At 33.9% G+C, this 24542-nt stretch overlaps 2 protein-coding genes, 1 long non-coding RNA gene and 1 pseudogene across 4 annotated transcripts; 1 reads left to right on the forward strand and 3 right to left on the reverse strand.

Annotated features, from left to right (window-relative positions):
• Positions 1-1984: 1984 nt before the first annotated feature.
• Positions 1985-4057, reverse strand: LOC149495378 (uncharacterized). The gene is made up of 3 exons (XM_089723152.1): positions 3391-4057; positions 2811-3212; positions 1985-2632 (listed from the first exon to the last, which is right to left on the reverse strand). The coding sequence occupies exons 1-3, from the start codon at positions 3863-3865 to the stop codon at positions 2157-2159; spliced, it is 1353 nt and encodes a 450-aa protein (XP_089579278.1). The 5' UTR covers positions 3866-4057; the 3' UTR covers positions 1985-2156.
• A 4168-nt stretch (positions 4058-8225) lies between these two features.
• LOC149495379 (pathogenesis-related protein 1 pseudogene) lies at positions 8226-9093 on the reverse strand (annotated as a pseudogene).
• Positions 9094-16735: 7642 nt separating this feature from the next.
• On the reverse strand, positions 16736-19392 carry LOC149495380 (uncharacterized). Its single transcript, XR_016321465.1, has 2 exons — positions 19115-19392; positions 16736-16923 (listed from the first exon to the last, which is right to left on the reverse strand). It is a non-coding gene; the product is annotated as an uncharacterized LOC149495380 (long non-coding RNA).
• A 1370-nt stretch (positions 19393-20762) lies between these two features.
• Positions 20763-24418, forward strand: LOC149495381 (disease resistance protein RPP2B-like). 2 transcript variants are annotated; one of them, XR_016321151.1, is made up of 4 exons: positions 20763-21830; positions 21971-22264; positions 22349-23982; positions 24187-24418. XR_016321151.1 is itself a non-coding variant. In XM_089722378.1 (3 exons), exons 1-3 carry the CDS (start codon positions 20925-20927, stop codon positions 23330-23332), a joined length of 2184 nt encoding a protein of 727 aa, XP_089578504.1. In that variant the 5' UTR covers positions 20763-20924; the 3' UTR covers positions 23333-24180. The 2 variants fall into 2 exon arrangements, 1 of the variants encoding a protein (XP_089578504.1); XM_089722378.1 differs by lacking the exon at positions 24187-24418 and having other exon boundaries at positions 22349-24180.
• The last annotated feature ends 124 nt before the right edge of the window (positions 24419-24542 follow it).

The raw sequence follows: 24542 nt of genomic DNA on the forward strand, positions 1-24542 counted from the left end.
TTGTGAAAAAATCTTATGTTTTATACGACTCAACTTGAGATTTTTCATTCCTGACATAAGTGAGACACTAATGAATTAAAATATATTACCATTAAAAGCAAATTTTAAAATTTGCAATCCTCACTATAAATAGCAACTTATAAAATTTTTGTAACTTTAGCTTTAGCTAAACGAGATCACAGCCGTGCAATTGGTAATCTTGATAGTAAAGAAGGATGAGACCAAAATAGAATTGTTTATGTATGATCCCAAAACTATCTACTTTGGTTTTGGTTAAGATCCCATATTTTTTTTTTAAAAAAACTCATTAGTTTTATAGCATGGATTAAAAAACATAGTCATTTAAATATTAAACCAAATCAACTTGTCCTCTGAATCTCAAAAGAAACTTCAAAAGGGACAACAATACAAGCTACCGTCTTTATGCACAATAAATTTATACAATGCGTGTAAGTTAATATTTATACAAAATATTTAATTAAATTGAACAAAGAAAATGAGATAATACTAATTACGTGGTGGTTTGATTGATTTTCTTATTTATGTGAGAAGTGAGAAGTCTCATGTTCAAACTCTTTCGTTAAAATTTTTTAACGAGAAACATAATCCCTATAATGAGAAATATGCATGTGCAACACTATATACTACATGGTGCTAAATTTTAAAATTTGACTATAGAAACACTGAATTTTATTTGATTTATTTGCAATGATTCCTATTTAATATGTTGAAATATCATACTCAACCTTTGCTAATTCTACAAATTAAACGCTTAATGAATTTGTTGGTCAATTTGATATCAAGGAGACATAGTCATCTCTTCCCCTAGAAAAAGCAAAAAGAAAAAGAAAGAGATGTGGTAATTTCTGTATGCAAGATGACCGACCGATAGAAATATGAATTTGACTATTAGTGCTAAGACTTGACTTGCAAAGTCTATAAAGCAAAAGCTAGCTTTTTTTTTCTTTTTTCTTTTGAAAATGATTTATTGAGAAGGTAGAAACCCAAATTTTTGTCTTATCTAAAGATAAATGATTTCCTTTAATTGGAAATTTCCAGGAAAGTTGAAATATTTTCATCGAATTATGAGAGTCTCTGGGTACAGTGGACTGTGGTCGGTATGCATTAATTCTATAGTTTTTGAGTCTTTGGGTCAATAGTTTTTTATCCAAATTCATGATTATGTTTTTTTTTTTGAATTAAAAATAATGAAGAAAGAGTTTTAAATTGGAATGTTTAGCAATTCTTTATTCTCTATTCAATTTACTTCTACACATTTGGTTAGCTTGTATACCCACTGTTGTTAAGCTAACAAGAGCACAAAACCATTCTGGAAGGCATCCATATACTTGATTATGCCCAATTCCCAGAAATTAGAGAGATGAAGATAGATTAGCTTTCGAATTTGGCAAAACCCCCTTTAGCCTATTGACACACAAATCCAAAGTTCTCAGATAGCTACAACTGAGCAAAGAAGTAATAAAATTCAAAAATTATCACCTTCTTTGGTCCCAAGATTATTTTCTTCCAAGCTCAGAAAAGAAAGTTTGTTTAGGCTTCGAAAGTTGATATGTGAAACTATTACGTGCTAAATCGATGTGCTCAATTCTCGTAGCATTTGATAACGAAACAGGAATCCAACCGCTAAAATTGTTTCCCCATATTCGTATTTGCTGAAGTTTAGGAAGGAGAATACCAATATTCGATGGAATAGTTTAAATATATTAATAAAATATTATTTTTTAAATTAAAATTATAAACTGTTTGCTAAGTCTGATTATGTAAATTTTATTTGAAAATTTACTTTTTTAAAAATATTTATCACGATCCGTTTCCAGAGGCCAGACCGGCAATAGGGCCTAGGTAAGTTTAAGGCTGCCGAAGCCTAGAGTAAGCATAAATCACAAAAATTTAACTATCTCATAAATATATTATTCTTAGGCCGAAATTTAACACATTTAAATATTTCATAGACCGGGCCCAATTTGTAATACATTACGTTTATAAAGTGGGTCCATAAAATTATTACATCTATAATAACACACCACTAAAGGTACATAAGTTCTAGAACTGCGGAGTTCAATAACAGATAAATACAAATGAATTTTTGTACATTTATCTATTTTATTAATTAATACTAAAATTAGAGAATTCTTTTATTGCTCTGCCGTGATAGAAGCAGAACTTTTCGGGTAAAAAAAAAAACCTGAGCTTTGCAAGTAATTGCCAGGACGCTGTCCAACGATGTTGCCAGGAGGGTCATAGTTGCAAGTAATGAAAGTTCCTCCATTGTTGCACTTCCCCTTAGCACATCCTATGCGAACTGAGTTACGCCAAACCACCTGAGTGTAATGCCCACACACCTTTCTGGCAACACAACTACTAGAGTTATAGTCGTAAAATGCCTTTTCATCAACCCACAGTTTCACAGCATCGATTCCTGATAGGTCACTGCTGCTCCACGCTAGGTTCTCCCCATAAGGTCCGGCTGAATGTACAAGTCTACAGTCGCCCATATGTTGATTCGCATAATTTCGTGCATAGGCCGCCACCGTGTTATCCCAAGTCACCGGACCAACTCCCACGGCCGCTCGAGCTGTGTTATGGGCATTAACGTAGTCTTGAGGTGAGTCTTGGGCATGCAAGGGAATAGTTAAGGTACATAAGTTCTACAACGACGGAGTTCACTAACAGATAAATAAAAATAAATTTTTGTACATTTATCTATTTTATGAATTAATACTAAAATTAGAGAATTCTTTTCTTGCTCTGTCGTGATAGAAGCAAAGCTTTTCGGGTAAAAAAAAAACCTGAGTCTTGCAAGTAATTGCCAGGAGGGTCATAGTTGCAAGTAATGAAAGTTCCTCCATTGTTGCACTTCGCCTTAGCACATCCTATGCGAACTGAGTTACACCAAACCACCTGAGTGTAATGCCTACACACCTTTCCGGTAGCACAACTACTAGAGTTATAGTCGTAAAACGCCTTTTCATCAACCCACAGTTTCACAGCATCGATTCCTGATAGGTCACCACTGCTCCACGCTAGGTTCTCGCCATAAGGTCCGGCTGAATGTACAAGTCTACAGTCGCCAATGTGTTGATTCGCATAATTTCGTGCATAGGCTGCCACCGTGTTATCCCAAGTCACCGGACCAACTCCCACGGCCGCTCGAGCTGTGTTATGGGCATTAACGTAGTCTTGAGGTGAGTCTAGGGCATGCAACGGAATAGTTAAGGTACATAAGTTCTACAACAGCAGAGTTCACTAACAGATAAATACAAATAAATTTTTGTACATTTATCTATTTTATGAATTAATACTAAAATTAGAGAATTCTTTTCTTGCTCTGTCGTGATAGAAGAAAAGCTTTTCGGGTAAAAAAAAAACCTGAGTCTTGCAAGTAATTGCCAGGAGGGTCATAGTTGCAAGTAATGAAAGTTCCTCCATTGTTGCACTTCACCTTAGCACATCCTATGTGAACTGAGTTACGCCAAACCACCTGAGTGTAATGCCCACACACCTTTCCGGCAGCACAACTACTAGAGTTATTGTCATAAAACGCCTTTTGATCAACCCACAGTTTCACAGCCGCGGTTCCTGAAAGGTCACCGCTGCTCCCCGCTAGGTTCTCGCCATAAGGTCCGCCTGAATGTACAAGTCTACAGTCGCCAATGTGTTGATTCGCGTAATTTCGTGCATAGGCCGCCACCGTGCTATCCCAAGTCACCGGACCAACTCCCACGGCCGCTCGAGCTGTGTTATGGGCATTAACGTAGTCTTGAGGTGAGTCTCGGGCATGCAAGGGAATAATTAAGGTTACACTCATTAGACAAATGAGGGGTAATAAAATTTTGGACAACATTTTTGGTTTGTGATGGAAAATAAGAGGGTAGGCAATTGATGAAAATTGTTAACATGTTAGATTGGAATTTATAGGCATATGGTATTGGAAGAGATATGGATGATGACTTCAAATTGGTAAAAACTTGTAATGGGTAGAGGAATTAATTGAGAAAAGTCAGTGCTTACGGTGTCACTTTACATAGCATGGACACGGAACTAAAATTAGTAGCATAAGCAAAAAGAAATTGTATCTAACCAATGAAGGGTTGAAAGGTCAGAGGGTGATTTTCTTGTAATTTAAACTAGATGTTTGATTATTTATTTCTTTACTGGAAGGCTAAAAGAACCAAAATAACATTGCGTCTATACAATAGAAGTAGCCCTCCTATTGACTAATCAAATTTAGTAAAAACTAGCGGTGGAGAATATTCAAACTCAAAACATTCACTCCTCATATAATCAAGAAGACTAACAAAACCATACCGGATTGACAACTATCTATTTAATTTTTATTTTTTATTTTATGAAAAATCATGTATATTTTCTGAAAATTCATAACGAGAAATAACCCATATGAGGTTTGACTTCAAAATTAGATCCAAATTTAATACATCAAATTTATTAATTACAATGAGACGTTTGATTTTCTTTTAAAGAAAAATCATCTATATTTTCTGAAAATTCATAAATAAAAAAAACTCACTTAGGTTTGACATGAAAATTAAATCAAAATTTAAAAATTAATTAACAAAGTTGTGTTTGTGATGTGGCTAACATTACTTGGTCTTAATGGTAAAGCAATTAAAATTAATTATGGTTCAAATTATATTTTATAAATGGATGATATCACATAATCTGGAATGTGAAATAGTAAAATATAGAAACTTGCAAAAAGAAAGAAATGCAACGTCAAACAGAGGAGTAAAGATATTTCCAATTCACCAATGATCGACAAGTAGTGCAATTGTTGTGCATTGCATTATTATATATATTCCATTTTGCTTTCAATTAATTAAAAAAGAAAAATACTTATCTAGATTCCATCTATGGCCCTACATAGACCAGAAGAATAAATGTCATTAATTAATTTTTTAATTCCAAAAAATTAGAAAAATTAATAATCCAAAATATATCTTCTATCTTCCTCCTCTAACCTCAGCTCTGCATGGTGATTTTGTTTCGAGTGATTTATTTTAAAATCAAATCTTGGTAAATCTCAAAATGTCTATTCTCTTATTTTTTCCGTGTTGTTTCAGTTTAGTTTCTTCAGACTCTCTTCATTTTGCGTCTGGGTATTTGCCAAATCTGCAAAAAAGACTCATTTTTTTATATTCTTATTCAGGATTCAAAAGTTTTATTTTGAGAAATTAAAATTTTTTTATAATCGAAGATGGTATGCCAGTTTTGTTGCATTATCTTTGTTTTTCTTTGTTGCTTTCATTATTGTTCTGCTACAATTTATTAACCTTACTATAAATCATCACACAACAACGTAGATAAGAGCAGATATTAATGGAAAAGGAGATGTTTGTCTTTTTGGAATTAAAAATTTAAATAATAATAATAATGCCATTTTTTTATTGGTTTGGTGTATTCTTAAAATATAGATTGAGTCTCGAATTTCCCTCTCGAGTAATTAAAAAGGTAAAAGAAATTACCAACAGGAATTAGTCTGAGTGGAAATGACTAAAGTGATTAAACTGGTCCAATCGGTAAGAGTCAGTTGATTAATTCACTAGTTGTATATAATTTTTAAAGGTTAGATCTATTGATAAATGGATTTGATTTTAATCTAATCGATTAAAATTCAATTATGGCTTCTAGATAACAAATGAAAATTTTTTATCGTTTGTGTTTCTTTAGTCCAAGTATAAAGTTGCCTATGGTGGTAAATAGTAACCCTACTGAAAGGTTCTATGGTGAAGTGTTTAGCACTCTAGACTTTGAATCTAGCGACTTGTATCAAACGTAATATCCTAATAAAATGCTAAACTTTTCATTTTATTTTTAATTCTAATAAAAAAATTTTTTTGTTGCTGATCAAAAGAAAAAAATAGTAACCCCATTGATCTTTAACTAGACTAAGCTTTGCTAGTATATTAACCACTAGCCAAACCATTAAGCATATAAGATAAAAGGGAAAGATTTATTTACACTAAACTTAAACACCCAATAAGTAAAATAGTGACAATTGATCTACATAGAGTTGTTAAATAATCTTTAATATAGCCCAGATCTATTGTTTATAGAATTTGTTTGACAAGAATATACAATAATCGGAAGCGTACCTTGGTCCATAACGGCAGATCTATGTTATGGGTTATCTCGTTTGTTGCAAGTCGATTCTCACCGTAACAGCAGATCTACGTTTCTTCACTCTGGCCTTGTCCGTAAGTGCTCTCTTAATGGTCAGAGAATAATCAACAGCTGCGGGAGTTTCTTTTATGAGCTCTCTCAAACAAACTATCTTCGTATATGTTTGAGGTAGCCGTCACACTCTCTTGTTTCTGTGTTAACCTAATCTGTTGATTCCTTTATATTTTATAAGGCAGAGGAAGAGTATTAAAACCCTGACTAGCTCTTATCCATTAAGCCCAATAACCATCATCTTAGACCACCTTAATTAGAATCAGCCCTTTAATCACATGGGCCACATACAAATTATTAAATAATCCAACAGTCTCCCACTTGGCCCATATGCATTTCTTGAATCTATTATGTTTACCTTAAATAATCCACCATATTTTTTTTAAAAAAAAACTCATTAGTTTTATAGCATGGATTAAAAAACATAGTCATTTAAATATTAAACCAAATCAACTTGTCCTCTGAATCTCAAAAGAAACTTCAAGAGGGACAACAATACAAGCTACCGTCTTTATGCACAATAAATTTATACAATGCGTGTAAGTTAATATTTATACAAAATATTTAATTAAATTGAACAAAGAAAATGAGATAATACTAATTACGTGGTGGTTTGATTGATTTTCTTATTTATGTGAGAAGTGAGAAGTCTCATGTTCAAACTCTTTCGTTAAAATTTTTTAACGAGAAACATAATCCCTATAATGAGAAATATGCATGTGCAACACTATATACTACATGGTGCTAAATTTTAAAATTTGACTATAGAAACACTGAATTTTATTTGATTTATTTGCAATGATTCCTATTTAATATGTTGAAATATCATACTCAACCTTTGCTAATTCTACAAATTAAACGCTTAATGAATTTGTTGGTCAATTTGATATCAAGGAGACATAGTCATCTCTTCCCCTAGAAAAAGCAAAAAGAAAAAGAAAGAGATGTGGTAATTTCTGTATGCAAGATGACCGACCGATAGAAATATGAATTTGACTATTAGTGCTAAGACTTGACTTGCAAAGTCTATAAAGCAAAAGCTAGCTTTTTTTTTCTTTTTTCTTTTGAAAATGATTTATTGAGAAGGTAGAAACCCAAATTTTTGTCTTATCTAAAGATAAATGATTTCCTTTAATTGGAAATTTCCAGGAAAGTTGAAATATTTTCATCTAATTATGAGAGTCTCTGGGTACAGTGGACTGTGGTCGGTATGCATTAATTCTATAGTTTTTGAGTCTTTGGGTCAATAGTTTTTTATCCAAATTCATGATTATGTTTTTTTTTTTGAATTAAAAATAATGAAGAAAGAGTTTTAAATTGGAATGTTTAGCAATTCTTTATTCTCTATTCAATTTACTTCTACACATTTGGTTAGCTTGTATACCCACTGTTGTTAAGCTAACAAGAGCACAAAACCATTCTGGAAGGCATCCATATACTTGATTATGCCCAATTCCCAGAAATTAGAGAGATGAAGATAGATTAGCTTTCGAATTTGGCAAAACCCCCTTTAGCCTATTGACACACAAATCCAAAGTTCTCAGATAGCTACAACTGAGCAAAGAAGTAATAAAATTCAAAAATTATCACCTTCTTTGGTCCCAAGATTATTTTCTTCCAAGCTCAGAAAAGAAAGTTTGTTTAGGCTTCGAAAGTTGATATGTGAAACTATTACGTGCTAAATCGATGTGCTCAATTCTCGTAGCATTTGATAACGAAACAGGAATCCAACCGCTAAAATTGTTTCCCCATATTCGTATTTGCTGAAGTTTAGGAAGGAGAATACCAATATTCGATGGAATAGTTTAAATATATTAATAAAATATTATTTTTTAAATTAAAATTTTAAATATTTTAATTTAAAATATTTTTTAAATTAAAATTTTTGAAAATTTACTTTTTAAAAAATATTTGTCACGATCCGTTTCCAGAGGCCGGACCGACACTAGGACCTAGGTAAGTTTAAGGCTACCGAGGCCTATAGTAAGCATAAATCACAAAAATTTAACTATCTCATAAGTATATTATTCTTTGGCCCCAATTTAACACATTTAAATATTTCATAGACCGGGCCCAATTTGTAATACATTACGTTTATAAAGTGGGTCCATAAAATTATTACATCTATAATAACACACCGCTAAAGGTACATAAGTTCTATAACTGTGGAGTTCAATAACAGATAAATACAAATGAATTTTTGTACATTTATCTATTTTATGAATTAATACTAAAATTAGAGAAGTGATAGAAGCAGAACTTTTCGGGTAAAAAAAAAAACCCTGAGCGTTGCAAGTAATTGCCAGGACGCTGTCCAATGATGTTGCCAGGAGGGTCATAGTTGCAAGAAATGAAAGCTCCTCCATTGTTGCACTTCACCTTAGCACATCCTATGCGAACTGAGTAAGACCAAACCACCTGAGTGTAATGCCCACACACCATTCCGGCAGCACAACTACTAGAGTTATAGTCATAAAACGCTTTTTCATCAACCCACAGTTCCACAGCGGTGGTTCCTGAAAGGTCACCGCTGCTCCCCGCTAGGTTCTCGCCATAAGGTCCGCCTGAATGTACAAGTCTACAGTCGCCAATGCGTTGATTCGCGTAATTTCGTGCATAGGCTGCCACCGTGTTATCCCAAGTCACCGGATCAACTCCCACGGCCGCTCGAGCTGTGTTGTGGACATTAACATAGTCTTGAGGTGAGTCTTGGGCATGTGAGGGAATTATTAAGGCTACACTCATTAGACAAATGAGGGGTAATAAAATTTTGGACAACATCGTTTTTGGTTTGTGATGGAAAATAAGAGGTTAGGCAATTGATGAAAATTGGTAACATGTAAGATTGGAGTTTATAGGCGTATGGTATTGGAAAATTAGATATGGATGATGACTTCAAATTGGAAAAAAACTTGTAATGGGTAGAGGAATTGATTGAGAAAAGTCAATGCTTATGGTGTCACTTTACATAGCATGGACACGGAAATAACATTGCAATCTATACAACAAAAGTTGCCCTCCTATTGACTAATCAAATTTAATAAAAACTCGTGATAGAGAATATTCGAACTGAAAACCTCCACTCCTCATATAATCAAAAGACTAACAAAATCATACCAAATTGACAACTATCTATTTAATTTTTTTTAAAAGAAAAATCATGTATATTTTCTGAAAATTCATAAATAGAAATAACCCATATGGGGTTTGACTTCAAAATTAGATCCAAATTTAATACATTAAATTTATTAATTACAATTAGATGTTTGATTTTCTTTTAAAGCAAAATCATCTATATTTTCTGAAAATTCATAAATAAAAATAACCCACTTAGGTTTGACATGAAAATTAAATCAAAATTTAAAAATTAATTAACAAAGTTGTGTTAGTGATGTGGCTAACATTACTTGTTCTTAATGGTAAAGCAATTAAAATTAATTATGGTTCAAATTATATTTTATAAATGGATGATATCACATAATCTGGAATGTGAAATAGTAAAATATAGAAACTTGCAAAAAGAAAGAAATGCAAAGTCAAACAAAGGAGTAAAGATATTTCCAATTCACAAATGATCGACAAGTAGTGCAATAGTTGTGCATTACATTATTGTATATATTCCATTTTGCTTTCAATTAATTAAAAAAGAAAAATACTTATCTAGATTCCATCTATGGGCCTACATAGACCAGATGAATAAATGTCATTAATTATTTTTTTAATTCCAAAAAATAAGAAAAATTAATAATGCAAAAAATATCTTATATCTTCCTCCTCTAACCTCAGCTCTGCATGGTGATTTTGTTTCGAGTGATTTATTTTAAAATCACATCTTGGTAAATCTGAAATTGTCTATTCTCTTTTTTTTTTTTTTCGTGTTGTTTCAGTTTAGTTTCTTCAGACTCTCTTCATTTTGCGTCTGGGTATTTGCCAAATCTGCAAAAAAGACTCATTTTTTAAATATTCTTATCGAGGATTCAAAAGTTTTATTTTGAGAAATTAAAAATTTTTTACAGGCCGTAATCGAACATGGTTTGCCAGTTTTGTTGCATTATCTTTGTTTTTCTTTATTGCTTTCATTATTGTTCCACTATAATTTATTAACCTTACTATAAATCATCACACACCAACGTAGATAAGAGCGGATGGAAAAGGAGATGTTTGTCTTTTTGAAATAAAAAATTTAAATAATAATGTCATTTTTTTTTATTGGTTTGGTCTATTTTTAAAACATAGATTGAGTTTCAAATTTTCCTCTCGAGTAATTAAAAAGATAAAAGAAATTACCAACAGGGATTAGTCTGAGTGGAAATGACTAAAATGATTAAACTGGTCTAATCGGTAAGAGTCAGTTGATTAATTCACTAGTTGTATATAGTTTTTAAAGGTTAGATCCATTGATAAATGGATTTGATTTTAATCTAATCGATTAAAATTCAATTATGGCTTCTAGATAACAAATGAAAATTTTTTATCGTTTGTGTTTCTTTAGTCCAAGTATAAAGTTGCCTACTGCTCTCTATCTACAATCACCAGTCACGGCAACCTATCCATCACAAACTAGATATTTCTTCACGGAGTGTTTACGACTAATAGTCTGCTTCGATGGTGTTTTCTTTTTCTTTTTGTTTAGTTTCCATCAAGATGTGATATTTTTATTGTCCATTTATGTAGGTGATATTTTTTCCTCTTATTTTTATATTTTTGCATTCTCGTTTCCGTGCTACATTGGTTACAAAATTAGAATTATCAACTATGTGGGTGGTAAATAGTAACCCCACTGAAAGGTTCTATGGTGAAGTCTTTAGCACTCTAGACTTTGAATCCAGCGACTTGTATAAAACGTAATATCCTTATTGGTTTGAGGTAGATTTTTGAAAATGCTAAACTTTTCATTTTATTTTTAATTCTAATAATTTTTTTTTTGTTGCTGATCAAAAGAAAAAAAATAATAACCCCATTGGAAAAAAAAAAAAAACTTATGTTGGTGAGTCAAACATTTTATGTTGTGTAGCATGCAGTGTTATTTCAGCCTATAGAAAGTCTCTAATGAATTTTTAAAAAAAAAGCAGAATAAAGATAGTTCGATAATTTTTGAAAATATCTATTTTATTTAAATAATTATATATATATATATATATATATATATATATATATATATATTATATTTTCTACTCAAATAATTGATTTAATTATATTCTTACAATATTATTTATGAGTTAAATTTTAATATCTTCTCTCTCTCTTTTTTTATATAAACACTTCCATCCTATTGAGTGAGATTAATTAAATCTAGACATCTAAGGGTGCTTTAAGAATTTACCACTAATGTTTCCTTCATAAATGTGTACTTTGGTTCTAATATCATTGATAAAAAGTTAACCACACCGTGAATACTTATAGTATATATAGCAAAAGTGAATTAATTAATGCAATTTGATTTGAATATTAACAGCCTTTTTGTCACAAGATTAGAAACTGATCTACTATGTGGGTAGCAAGTAACCCTATTGGTCTTTAAATAGACTAATTATGCTTTGGCAGTGCAAACCACTTGCCAAACCATTAACACAAGTTTCTGGGTTAAGCCATTAATACAATACTTTGACTATTGAGAAGTAACCCTAAAAATTCTTCATTAGAAGATTTGCTATAGCCAATTAGCCATTAATCTTCAATTGATAATCTCAATTAAGTTACCAAAAAGATGTTTATTAGGATATCAAATCAAAGGCCAAATCTGTAATTTCACCCTGAACTTTTTGAGTAGTTGAAATTTCACTATAAATCGACATTTATACTCTGAACATTTTGAACTTATCAACTAGTTACAATTACACCATAATTTAAATTAATATTCAACTCATTATTTTTGCATCTTAAAATTGGTCAATTTTAAAATTAAATATTCAACCTTGATTTTATTTATTTATCATATGCACACTTGAGTTTGATTTTATTATTTATGGTTTAAATACTTGGTTATGGAGTTCAATTTTTTTTTATATTACTTTAATCAAAATTTCAATCTTAATTTACTTTTAGGGTGCACTTGCAACAGATTGACAAGTTCAGGGTGCTGTGATTTATTTTTAGAGTGCAATAGCAAATTAGGGTGTAATTGCAAGTAGGGTGATAAGTTCAGAGTGTCCAGATACAAAGATCGATTTAGAGTAAAATTGTAACTATTTGAAAAGTTTAGGGTAAAATTGAAAGTGGCCATCAGATTCGAACTCGAGATCTTTACAACCACGTATAGTTTCTTTAATTATTAATACGTACATGTGAACTAAAATATTATTCCATCATCAAAATTACTGCATACAACAAAACAAACTTAGTATAATAACCATTAATAGAATTTAATTTAATAAGGTCGCTCCCCGAAGAACATAACTGGCCGGATCATACATGTAAGTAACCAAAGTTCCTCCGAAGTTACACCTAACCCTAGCACATCTACACGAGCTGAATTTCGCCAAACCTGTCATAGCCCAGCCCATGGTCAATATTGTCCGCTTTGGGGCTCCAGCCCGTACGAGTACCCCCTCACGGTTTTGTTTTCAGGCAGGCTTTGCAACCCGCCCAAAAGGCCTCAACCATGTTCTGGAACCACCCCTCTTATGTACAGGACCACCCCCTCGTACTTAACCGATGTGGGATTTGCCTAAGGTGTGCTGGCCTTGCCACATACACCCCCCCTTGGGGACTCAGCGTCCTCGCTGAGGTTTGCCCCACCACCGGCCAGAGGAACGAGGGTCGGCTCTGATACCAATTGTCATAGCCCAGCCCATGGTCAATATTGTCCGCTTTGGGGCTCCAGCCCGTACGAGTACCCCCTCACGGTTTTGTTTTCAGGCAGGCTTTGCAACCCGCCCAAAAGGCCTCAACCATGTTCTGGAACCACCCCTCTTATGTACAGGACCACCCCCTCGTACTTAACCGATGTGGGATTTGCCTAAGGTGTGCTGGCCTTGCCACATACACCCCCCCTTGGGGACTCAGCGTCCTCGCTGAGGTTTGCCCCACCACCGGCCAGAGGAACGAGGGTCGGCTCTGATACCAATTGTCATAGCCCAGCCCATGGTCAATATTGTCCGCTTTGGGGCTCCAGCCCGTACGAGTACCCCCTCACGGTTTTGTTTTCAGGCAGGCTTTGCAACCCGCCCAAAAGGCCTCAACCATGTTCTGGAACCACCCCTCTTATGTACAGGACCACCCCCTCGTACTTAACCGATGTGGGATTTGCCTAAGGTGTGCTGGCCTTGCCACATACACCTTAGGCAAATCCCACATCGGTTAAGTACGAGGGGGTGGTCCTGTACATAAGAGGGGTGGTTCCAGAACATGGTTGAGGCCTTTTGGGCGGGTTGCAAAGCCTGCCTGAAAACAAAACCGTGAGGGGGTACTCGTACGGGCTGGAGCCCCAAAGCGGACAATATTGACCATGGGCTGGGCTATGACAATTGGTATCAGAGCCGACCCTCGTTCCTCTGGCCGGTGGTGGGGCAAACCTCAGCGAGGACGCTGAGTCCCCAAGGGGGGGTGTATGTGGCAAGGCCAGCACACCTTAGGCAAATCCCACATCGGTTAAGTACGAGGGGGTGGTCCTGTACATAAGAGGGGTGGTTCCAGAACATGGTTGAGGCCTTTTGGGCGGGTTGCAAAGCCTGCCTGAAAACAAAACCGTGAGGGGGTACTCGTACGGGCTGGAGCCCCAAAGCGGACAATATTGACCATGGGCTGGGCTATGACAAAACCACTTGAGTATAGTGACAACATATTTTCCTGTAGTAAAGATTTCTCATCAATCCATAGTTTAACAGCTTCATCTGCGGTTAGCTCACCGCAGCTCCATGCCAGACTTTATCGCACTGCAATCACTAATGCCTTGACAAGCATGGTTTAGTGAATGGATTGCTAATAATGTACTGTTCCAAGTTAAATTTCCTGAACCGACAGCCATTCGAGCTTCATTGTGGAAAATAATGTAGTCCTTGGCGTTTTTGATTTGTTTAAAAAGAGCCAAGTTTGAGCTTATAGTGGACTATGCTCCTTTTAAAAAGACCTCAATTTTGAGCTCGGCCTATTTACAATTTTTAATTGAAAAACTGTGATTCATTACATTTGAATTTGAATTCAAGATCATAGACTTGTTAACTATAATGAACAGGCTTGCGAGTTGACTAGGAATTTCTTTTTGGAATCCAAACAAAATGGGAAAAAAAAATTTTTTTGAATTCTTTGGAAAGGAGAGAGATATATGGGTGTTTGAAAAAAAAAAAAAATTGGAAATAGGTATAAAGGTTTAGTAAAAAATCCAAATAGGGATGTCAATGGTAGGGTTTGGATCGAATAGTGCAATACCAACCTAAACCCTATCACATCCCCAATCCTCATATTCTACCAAATAGCCTATTGGGTAGGACTTAAATTATAAAAATGGTCGAATAGTGCAAGAATGGTGAGATAGGATGTCAGTGATCATTATTTCCTTAATTTTAGGTATGAAATCTATTTAAATATTCGGGACGGAGTGCTTTCCTCTCCTTATTGTACATGCTCGGTGTGAATCAGAATTAGTTGGGCCAGTGAATTTCGAACACCTATAAAAAAAAATGCTGGCCATTTTTCTTTTAAGTTGCATCTATGTTTTTAAGTTGTAACTAGGTCTCGTCAATGCACTCTTTGTTTGATGACAAATTGTTCACCCAAATCTCTTCGTTTGATAAATCTAGTCAACAGCTCACTATCTTGATCCATTTCCTAAGCCTACAATTAAGCTCACAATTATAACATCAACTCCAACACCACCTTCAGCACTTGCTCTACTACTTATGCTCTGCCTCCTGACTCTTCTTCCTCATCTAGGTCAGCTATTACTCTACTATTTGATGTTCCTCACTCATTAGCAGGTTAGTTCAACCTAATTTTCCATCAACAGATTACTACTGTTTCATTTCTCTTTCTACAAATCAATGAGTTGGTTCGATTTTTAAGGATTTGATTTCAATTCAGTTTTTAATAGGGGTAATTGAATGGTTTACAGTTTGGATTTAGTTTTTTTATAGTGCCTAACCGAATCTTTTTTTTACCTGTTGGTTTAATTATTTTCTTGTATCTGTGGTTGGTTCAATTATGATTATCTGCATTTCTTTAATTCGATTTTCATTGGTCCATTTCGGGTCAATTTTAAAACCAAAAGATCATCACATATGTTAATCAAGAATTGTCCTAATAATTCTTGGTTCCTTGACCTATTTTCAGGCTTAAAGAAAAGAGATTCCGCTCAAAGCATGGACTGCCCAAAATGAAACATTATTATCACCTGTCACAGGCAACCTATCCATCACAAACTAGATATTTCTTAACCAAGTATTTACCACTAATGTCTGCTTCATGGGTGTTTTCTTTTTTCTTTAGTTTCCATCAGGATATCGTTTATATGGATGAGACTAATTCAAATTTAACTTAAGAATGATATTTAGATAGAGTCTTTAGTTTTAAAATACTGATATAACAGTTACAGATAAAGTTCGCCTGAAAATTTAATTCACTTCAGTTGATATAATAGTTCTTTTTTTCTTCAATGTTAGTTTCATTCTCGTATAACTGAATAAGAAAATTTAAATCTTATCTTAAAAATTTATATGGTGTGTACGACAAAGTGAATCAATTAATGCAATTTGGTTTGAATATTAATACTCCTATTGTCCCAAGCTATAATGCACAGAAACTTTCAGCTATGGTGCATTTTTCACTTGTTTAATTATTTTCTTGTATAAAATTACTACAGACAAGGAACACACAACCTTTGCTAGCCCAAGTATTTTGCAGAGGAACTCCAACTAAGCTGTAAGCAACTTTTTATTTATCTATTTATTTTTATGCTATAGCTTAACTAAAATTCCAGTTGAATCACCCACCCCACACCAGTAAGAATTTTCCCTTTGCTCAACTTATTTTAGTACCACTTGTACTTATAAGTGCATTACAAATGTTCATGTAACACCCTCCGCCCAGTCCCGTGAGACCCGACTACGGATGTCACATTCGGTGCCGGAGACACCGTTTTAACTTAACATACAAATCATTAAATAAGATTATGAATTAGAAGTAATTGAGTATTCACAAGTGTAGCGAGTAATTTTTTTTTTTTTTTATAGATAATCATTTCATTTCGTTTTCATCTCTTTTTTTTTTTTTTTTTTTTTTGAAAAATAGATTGGGACAAATCCTACATAAATAATGTAAGAATTTCCCTTTTTAAAAACTGAACTCGCCAAACATGTGAATACAAAACACTCCCAATTAAACTCCAAACTCCCAACATCTCCAAATAATCATCATAACACAACAACATTTCTATATTTTCATAACTATATAAATCCTCAATAGCATTTTAATATTCATCAAGTAATTGCATTCAGTATATATATCAAGTCTTAATAAATTAATCATACCAACGCTCTTGAAATAATTTATATTCAATCATTTAATGAATTTTATGCTTATCTCCGAATATAGACACCAACATAATTACTAATTACATGCTTAAGTTATAATTCAAATAATACAATCTCTGAAAATATAATACTTATACATGCTATAATTCTTAAGTACATAAACCTCAATCTACTACTACCACAATAGTCACTTCTGCTCTGATGCTACTCTTCTAGTCTTCGAGCAGCAACCACAGTCTTTAACCTGCGCGTGATAAATCAACGCGTTGAGTATAAAACTCAGTGGTGCTCATAATTCACATACTTATTAAAGTTGTGATGACAACTTACTTAAAACACAAATGACATAAAATCATTAAATTTCAACATACATGTACATTTATAGCAAAAGAAATGTCAAATAAACTATTAATTAATAACATAAAGAAATATCAAATTACATTTACATTTATTAAATCATTACTTGCACATTTATTATACCAATACACATGTACCTGAATATCATGCTTTGAAAATTCATTTGATAACATAATCATTAATTTCCAAAGTAAGGTTGACTAACATTATATGATCTCATTCGTTTAATTCAAATACTTTGAAAGCAATAAGACGAATATAAATACAAATATGTTGATTCTTTAGTTAAGGCTCGTACTAATACAGATTGAACATAAGCAGATTTGATCGTGGCCTATGAAAGCACCACCGTGGCCTATGAAAGCACCACCGTGGCCTATGAAAGCACCGGCCCCATCACACAATCGTGGCCTATGAAAGCACCACCGTGGCCTATGAAAGCACCACCCCCATCACACAATCGTGGCCCATGAAAGCACCACCGTGGCCTATGAAAGCACTACCCCCATCACACAAATAAGCGCGTCCGCCTATTTATAAGGGCTGATAACCCTAGCATATGATCATAGCTTCACATAACAAAATCAATCGCATCATACCACGTTTCAATCATGCATAGTAGAGCCCAAATCAAAATCATTCTTTCACAAAAGCAATCATTCTTAATCAAAAACTCTTCATTACTTAATACCCATCATTTCAAATTTCTCAACTTACAACTTACAAAAATTTCCACATTCTTCAAAGGAAATATTTCAAATATATATATATATATATATATATATATATATATATAGGAAAATTTCTCATCAATTCCTTTTCTTTTAAAACTTTCTTAACATCATAATGAAATTTATCATACTTTCCTTATGCAAAATTCAAAGCACATACACCTTAAATACCCATTTTTTTTTTAAAAACTCTAAACATATGAAAGTTATCAAAATAATCATACTTATGTCATACTTATAGTGGTTTGGCCTCTTAATGAAACCAAGGGGAGGAATTTCCTTCTCCAACCAAGCATACTAACATAACTCTTATGCACCATGGTATCCATTTCTATCCTCATCATGCATTATCTAAACTAATTCCACACTTTATCCCAAGATTTCCAACAATTTTTCCCATTTATATCCATTTAAACATATCCACAATACCACTTTTCAACCTTATATCTTCTTTTTGTCAAATCAATCCTCAAACATACAAATAATCAAGAGAAACTCATCACACATGATTCATACATGCATTTATCCAAATAAACCTATGAGTCAAGGCATAGGAAATTTCCAGCATTAAAATAACCTTGACCTTTGCTGTGTTTTTAAGACATCACTTGAGTTATAGGTCTCCAAATTGAACGAAATTAGATTCATTAGAAAGCTAAGACAAAATGCTACAACTATTATGAAGGGACCACAGCCCAGTTCAATGTGTAAGATGGTAAACAAAAGCTACGAACACAGACCAACAGTCCAGACCCGATTCAGCAGAACTAAGTCCAATGTTTATTAAATTCCTACTTCACCAAACACTCAAATTAAACCAATCCAAAACCAGAGAAGTCTCAAGACACAGGGAAACAACTCTCATGAAGAACTCAGAACATAATCTTGTCATTATAGTGGTCAAAATTGGCACTCAATTCAGTTATGCATGTGGCCCGACACAACAAAGTCAGTTTGGGTGTTTCAGCCATAAGTTGAGCTATATATCTCCAAATTAGACCCAAGAGGATGGGTTGGAAAGCTAAGAAGTAGAACTACAACTTTCATGAAGGACTCAGACACAAATGGAAAATAGAAATGGTCGAAAACTAGTCCTTAATCTTACCCAATAACACTTTTTCCAAAATTCAGCTTACTTGAACCATGAAAAGAACATGAACAACAAAGATACAAGGTAGAGATTTCTACCACATACTAAATACTCATCAACATCACCCAAGAGCATGTTATTGCAACCAAAGTTCAACAAATCAATCATTTCATACAAAATCCCAAAATACATGTATGATAGCATAAATGCACAAAATCAAAAATTCAAGTAAGGTAAGTGTGTTTATGAACACTAACATTAAAAATAAGCTTTAGCAAGCTTAAATTAAATCTTTCTAAGCTCTAACTTTGCCTTTACTCCATGGTAGAGGTTTCCCCAACCTTTGGCTTAAGTAGAGAATCTCCAAATTTCCTGAAAATAATCACCACAAATCACTTCTCAAGTTAATTCTCTAAGATTAATTACTTAAATCAAGTTGGGTGGGTTTAATTTGGTGGATTTAACAAGTAAGAAGTGAAGAAAAACAAAGAAGAGAAGAAGAAGAGGAAGTGGCGTTGAAGAGAAGAAGAAGAAGAGAAAAAGTGGTTGCTCAATAATTGGAGTTGACCTTATAAAGTGATCAAAGGGTATTTTGGTCTTTTCCCCATAATTGGATGGCTAAGATTAAGCTCATCTAATGGCTAAAAATATTCTCCAATTCAATTCTTTCACAATATTATTTATCTCCACAAATTTCTCAAATTACTCCATAAAAATAATCCCTCAAATTTCCTTAATTAATAAAGCATCATAATTCACTATTCACTAATTATCTAAATTCTCCAAAAATATTCATTACTTACTTTCTACCCATAAAAACCATGCATACATACTCCAAAAATATTAAAGAAAATATAAAACATATATAGTAATTTTTCCGGACCAAAATAATACCGACTCCCGGACCGGTAGTACTATTCACAGACCGGTGGTACTATTCATAGACTGGTAAATCACTACCCGTTTATAGTTAATCATACTCAATATCTTTCTCGGATCTAAATAAAATATTATCCCCTTTCTGTAGCACCATTCATGACCCGATAAAATAATATCATTTTAAGATTTGAAAATTTTGGGGCGTTACAGTTCACGTTGTCATGTATGTATTAAACTTATTATATATATATTTTTTATTTGTCAATAATTTAAAAGTGTAGTTTGGTGGTGGTCTAGTTGGAGTGAGAGGAATCCTACCGACCACAATTGTTTTCACCAATTTGGTAAGTTAAGGGGAAGACCACCTTCTGTTGGGTAGCCCGTAGTGTTATTTCGGTCTATAAAGACCTCTAATGAATTAAAAAAAGTATGGCTTGTAAATAAAACTTTGTTTATCAAATGAAAAGTATTTAATAATATTATGAAACTTTTATTTTATTATGACCAATCAAAGCTATAGGATCTTACTATTATAATTTTAAAACTTAACAAAATTATTGATATCATGTAAATATAGCATATATATTTAATGGAATTCATGTACACTGTCAGACTACAACCAGGAGGAAGGCCATTTTCCCCTTAAAAGACTAGTTAGTGCATGTGTTTGGGCCTTCCGTTCCTTGGTGGTTGAGTAGAGTTTAATTCATCAAACCTGTCAACCCGTGCTACTTTAAATTTGGGGATGCCATAGCTAAGCATAGAGAAGAACCGGAGTATTTGCACAAGGTTGATAGTTGGTGCCAAGCTCTTAGAGAAATTTCAGAAATGTCAGGATTGGTTTCACAAAACATTAAGCAAGTACAATTGTCCTTGTTCTATTATTTTATGTTTATATGATTCCTGAATTTTATTTTAACTGTAAACCTAGTTAGTATTCTTTATAAATTTGGTTACCTATTTTTTTATATTTTTAGTGGATGATTGGTCGTACCTTCCATGTATATAACCAGGTCTGACTCCAAATTAATTAAGGAAATTGTGAGCTATACTTCGAAGAAACTAAATATTGTGTATCCAAGTGATGCTTATGATGATGGGTTAGTTGGAATTGATTCACGAGTCAAGATTGTTGAGTCATTGTTATGCCTTGGGTCGCCAGATGTACGAGTTGTAGGAAATTGGGGGATGGGCGGTATCGGCAAAACAACCATTGCTAGACAAGTGTTTGATAGAATTTCTGTTCATTTTACAAGCCGATGTTTTGTTGCAAATGTTAAGGAAAGATTAGAAAAATGCACATTGTTTGATGTAGAAAAGGAAATTCTTTCTGATCTATTAGGGGCAGAAAATTCAAGTAATCATGGTACATTGTCTCTTTTCGATACACGTAGGCTCTCAAGAAAAAAAGTTCTCATAGTTCTTGATGATGTGGATGATTTAGTGCAGCAAGAAGAACTTTTAATCAGAAAGCATGCTGATTATGGTCAAGGGAGTAGAATAATTATGACAAGCAGAGATAGACAATTGCTTAAGAACTTTGGTGCCACAATATATGAAGTTGAGAAATTAAATAAAAGTGAAGCTCTCTGCCTGTTTTGCAAGCATGCCTTCAAGCAACAATTTCCAAGAACAGGATATTTTGAGTTGTCCAATATGGCAATTGATCATGCTCAGGGCATTCCATTGGCTCTCAAAGTTTTAGGTTCCAATTTGTATGGCAAGAGTGAAGAAGTATGGGTAGATGAATTGGAACCATTAAAATGTGTATCTGAGGAAAAAATCAAGCATATATTGAGAATAAGTTATGATGGACTACGTGAGAATGAAAAGGAAATCTTTCTTGCTATTGCATGCATGTTTAAAGGAGAAGATAAACATCGCGTTGAAAATCTATTGGATGTCCCTGGTTCAAAATCTGGAATAAGTCGTCTCGTTGATAGATCTCTCATCACCATCACAATGAATGAGTTACATATGCATGACTTGCTACAGCAAATGGGCAAGGATATTGTTCGCGAGGAAAAACAGTTTGGAAAGCGTGGGTGGCTGTGGGATCCCAAGGATATATATTACCTATTCACAAGAGCAGAGGCAAGAATCAATATATTTGAGTAATATTATTGTTATATATTTTGAGCTTTATAAAAATGTTACTACTTTTTAAGAAAAAACTTCAATTCTAATGACCTTTTGGATTTCTTTTTGCACTTATTTTGGCTATTTGTTTTCAGGGGACTGAAGCAATTAAAGGCATATCATTGAACATGTCTACTGCCAAAGAGCTAAATTTAAAACCTACAGCCTTTGAGAAAATGTATAATCTCAAGTTTCTCAAGTTCTATGCTTCACTCAGTAAAATCAAAGTATACCTTCCTAAAGGCCTCAGTTTTCTGCCAGAAGAGCTAAGGTTACTCCACTGGTATCAATTCCCTTTAAAATCTTTGCCGCTGGGTTCTTATGTAGAGAATCTGGTCGAACTTTGCATGCGTGGAAGCAAACTAAAAGAACTTTGTAGTGGAGTTCAGGTAGGATTTAGAATGCTTCTTTGCAGGTAGTTTTTGTGAACCTTAGATATATGATTTTATTCTTACACTTCTTTTTCATTACAGCAACTGGGAAATTTGAAATTCGTCGATCTCAGTCACTCTAAGGAGCTAATAAGAATTCCAGACTTGTCTAAAGCCGCGAAACTTGAGTTTTTAGATCTGAGTTACTGTGAAAGTTTGGTTGAGTTTCCCTCTCCAAAATATTTAAGGAAGCTTACTCGATTGCATCTAAAGAAATGCGATAGTCTTTGCACTTTACCAAGCCTCCTTGATTTGAAAAGTCTCAAGGAATTTAGGGCCTCTGAATGCTTAAAACTTGCAGAGTTTCCAGAGTTCCCGTGTAACGTAGAGAAGCTAGTTTTGCAACGAACTAGAATCGAAAAGGTGCCCCCATCAATTGGGTCTCTCTCTCGTCTTTCCTTACTTGACTTGAATGATTCTACAATGCTTGAAAGTCTTCCAGACAGCATTTGCAATCTGAAGTCTCTAATGTACTTTTATCTCGGCGGATGTGTAAATCTAAAGAGATTGCCAGAAAACATAGGGAATTTGGAATCTCTAACAGAGCTTGGTCTTGATGGTACTCGTATCAAAGGACTACCGTCTTCTGTCAATCTGTTGAGACAATTGAGGGTCATAAGGCTAGAATCTTGTGGCCTATCAGAATTTCGTAGCTGTCTTTGCCGTTCAGATTCATCACTGGAATGGTTACTGATAGGTGGGAATAATTTCGAGAGCATACCTGATTGCATCAAACAACTATCTAAGCTGAGTTATTTGTGTTTTAGACAATGTAAGAGACTAAAATATTTACCAAGTGAGGTTCCATCGGTCTCGAAATTACATAATATATACGGAGATAATTGCACTAGTCTGAAATCAGCATCCAGCTTATTCCAACTAGACAACATTGTTACATTTGCATTTGCTAATTGCTTCAATTTGGATTTGGGTAAGTGTAATGAATTTGTGGATCATTTACTCGCCACACGTCTGCCGACTAGAAAGGTATGCCTTTCTCCCTCTTCATCTGCTATATATATATAGATATATGCCATTAATTTCTGTTCTCTGTAGGTTTTATCAAAATAACTGCGATTTTCTTGGTACAGTACATTTTTTACCCTGGGAATGAGCTGCCACAAACGATGATGTATCAAAATAACTGTGGATATTCTCTGACTTTGTCTTCATCATCCAAACAACACGAGAGGGTGCAATTTGGTCTCTGCGTTGTTATAGATCCAAAGTTGGTGGACCCTGTTTGGCATGGTGTATTATGTATTGTTTGCACAGTCTATATTTTCACGAACGATACTGTGAAAGAACTAGGTTATTTCCAGGTTAAGGAGATTATACCTCGGCGTTATGAATTTTTATGTCCACTGTCAAGCAATGGTTTGGTCCTTCATTCAGAACATGTGGTGTTTTGGAGCGAGAGAATTGAGGTCCCTTTAGATAACAAGAAGACAGTCTTTGAATTCTACGCTCTGGATAGGGAATATCGTCGCAATTACAACGCGATTGTTAAGTGTGGCGTCCATCCTCACCTTAGCTTTAGTGATGTGGTAGGTGAGGAGGACGAGGTTGAGGATGAAGAAAAGAGAAAGATGAAGAGGTTGAGGATGTTGTAGTCAGCGGTCGAATTAGGGGGAGCCGGCCAGCCAAGTATTTTGCTGAGGAACTCCAACTATGCTGTAAGGCAACTTTTTATTTATTTATTTATTTTTATGCTATAGCTTAACTAAAATTCCAGTTGAATCACCCACCCCACACCAGTAAAAATTGTCCCTTTGCTCAACTTATTTTTTAGGACTTGTACTCCTAAGTGCATTACAAATGTTGACGTTGTCATGTATGTATTAAACTTATTTTATTTATATATTTTTTTAAAAGTGTAGTTTGGCAGTGGTCTAGTTGGAGCGAGAGGAATCCTACCGACCACAATTGTTTTCACTAATTTGGTAAGTTAAGGGGAAGAACACCTTCTGTTGGGTAGCCTGTAATGTTATTTCAGTCTATAAAGACCTCTAATAAATTAAAAAAAGTATGGCTTGTAAATAAAACTTTGTTTATCAAATGAAAAGTATTTAATAATATTATGAAACTTTTATTTTATTATGACCAATCAAAGCTATAGAATCTTACTATTATAATTTTAAAAATTAACAAAATTATTGATACCATGTAAATATAGCATATATATTTAATGGAATTCATGTACACTATCAGACTCCAACCAGGAGGAAGGGCAATA

The sequence above is a fragment of the Jatropha curcas genome, chromosome 6, assembly GCF_041381405.1.
Source record: "Jatropha curcas cultivar XTBG-Jc1 chromosome 6, XTBG_Jcur_1.0, whole genome shotgun sequence".
NCBI lineage: Eukaryota > Viridiplantae > Streptophyta > Magnoliopsida > Malpighiales > Euphorbiaceae > Jatropha > Jatropha curcas.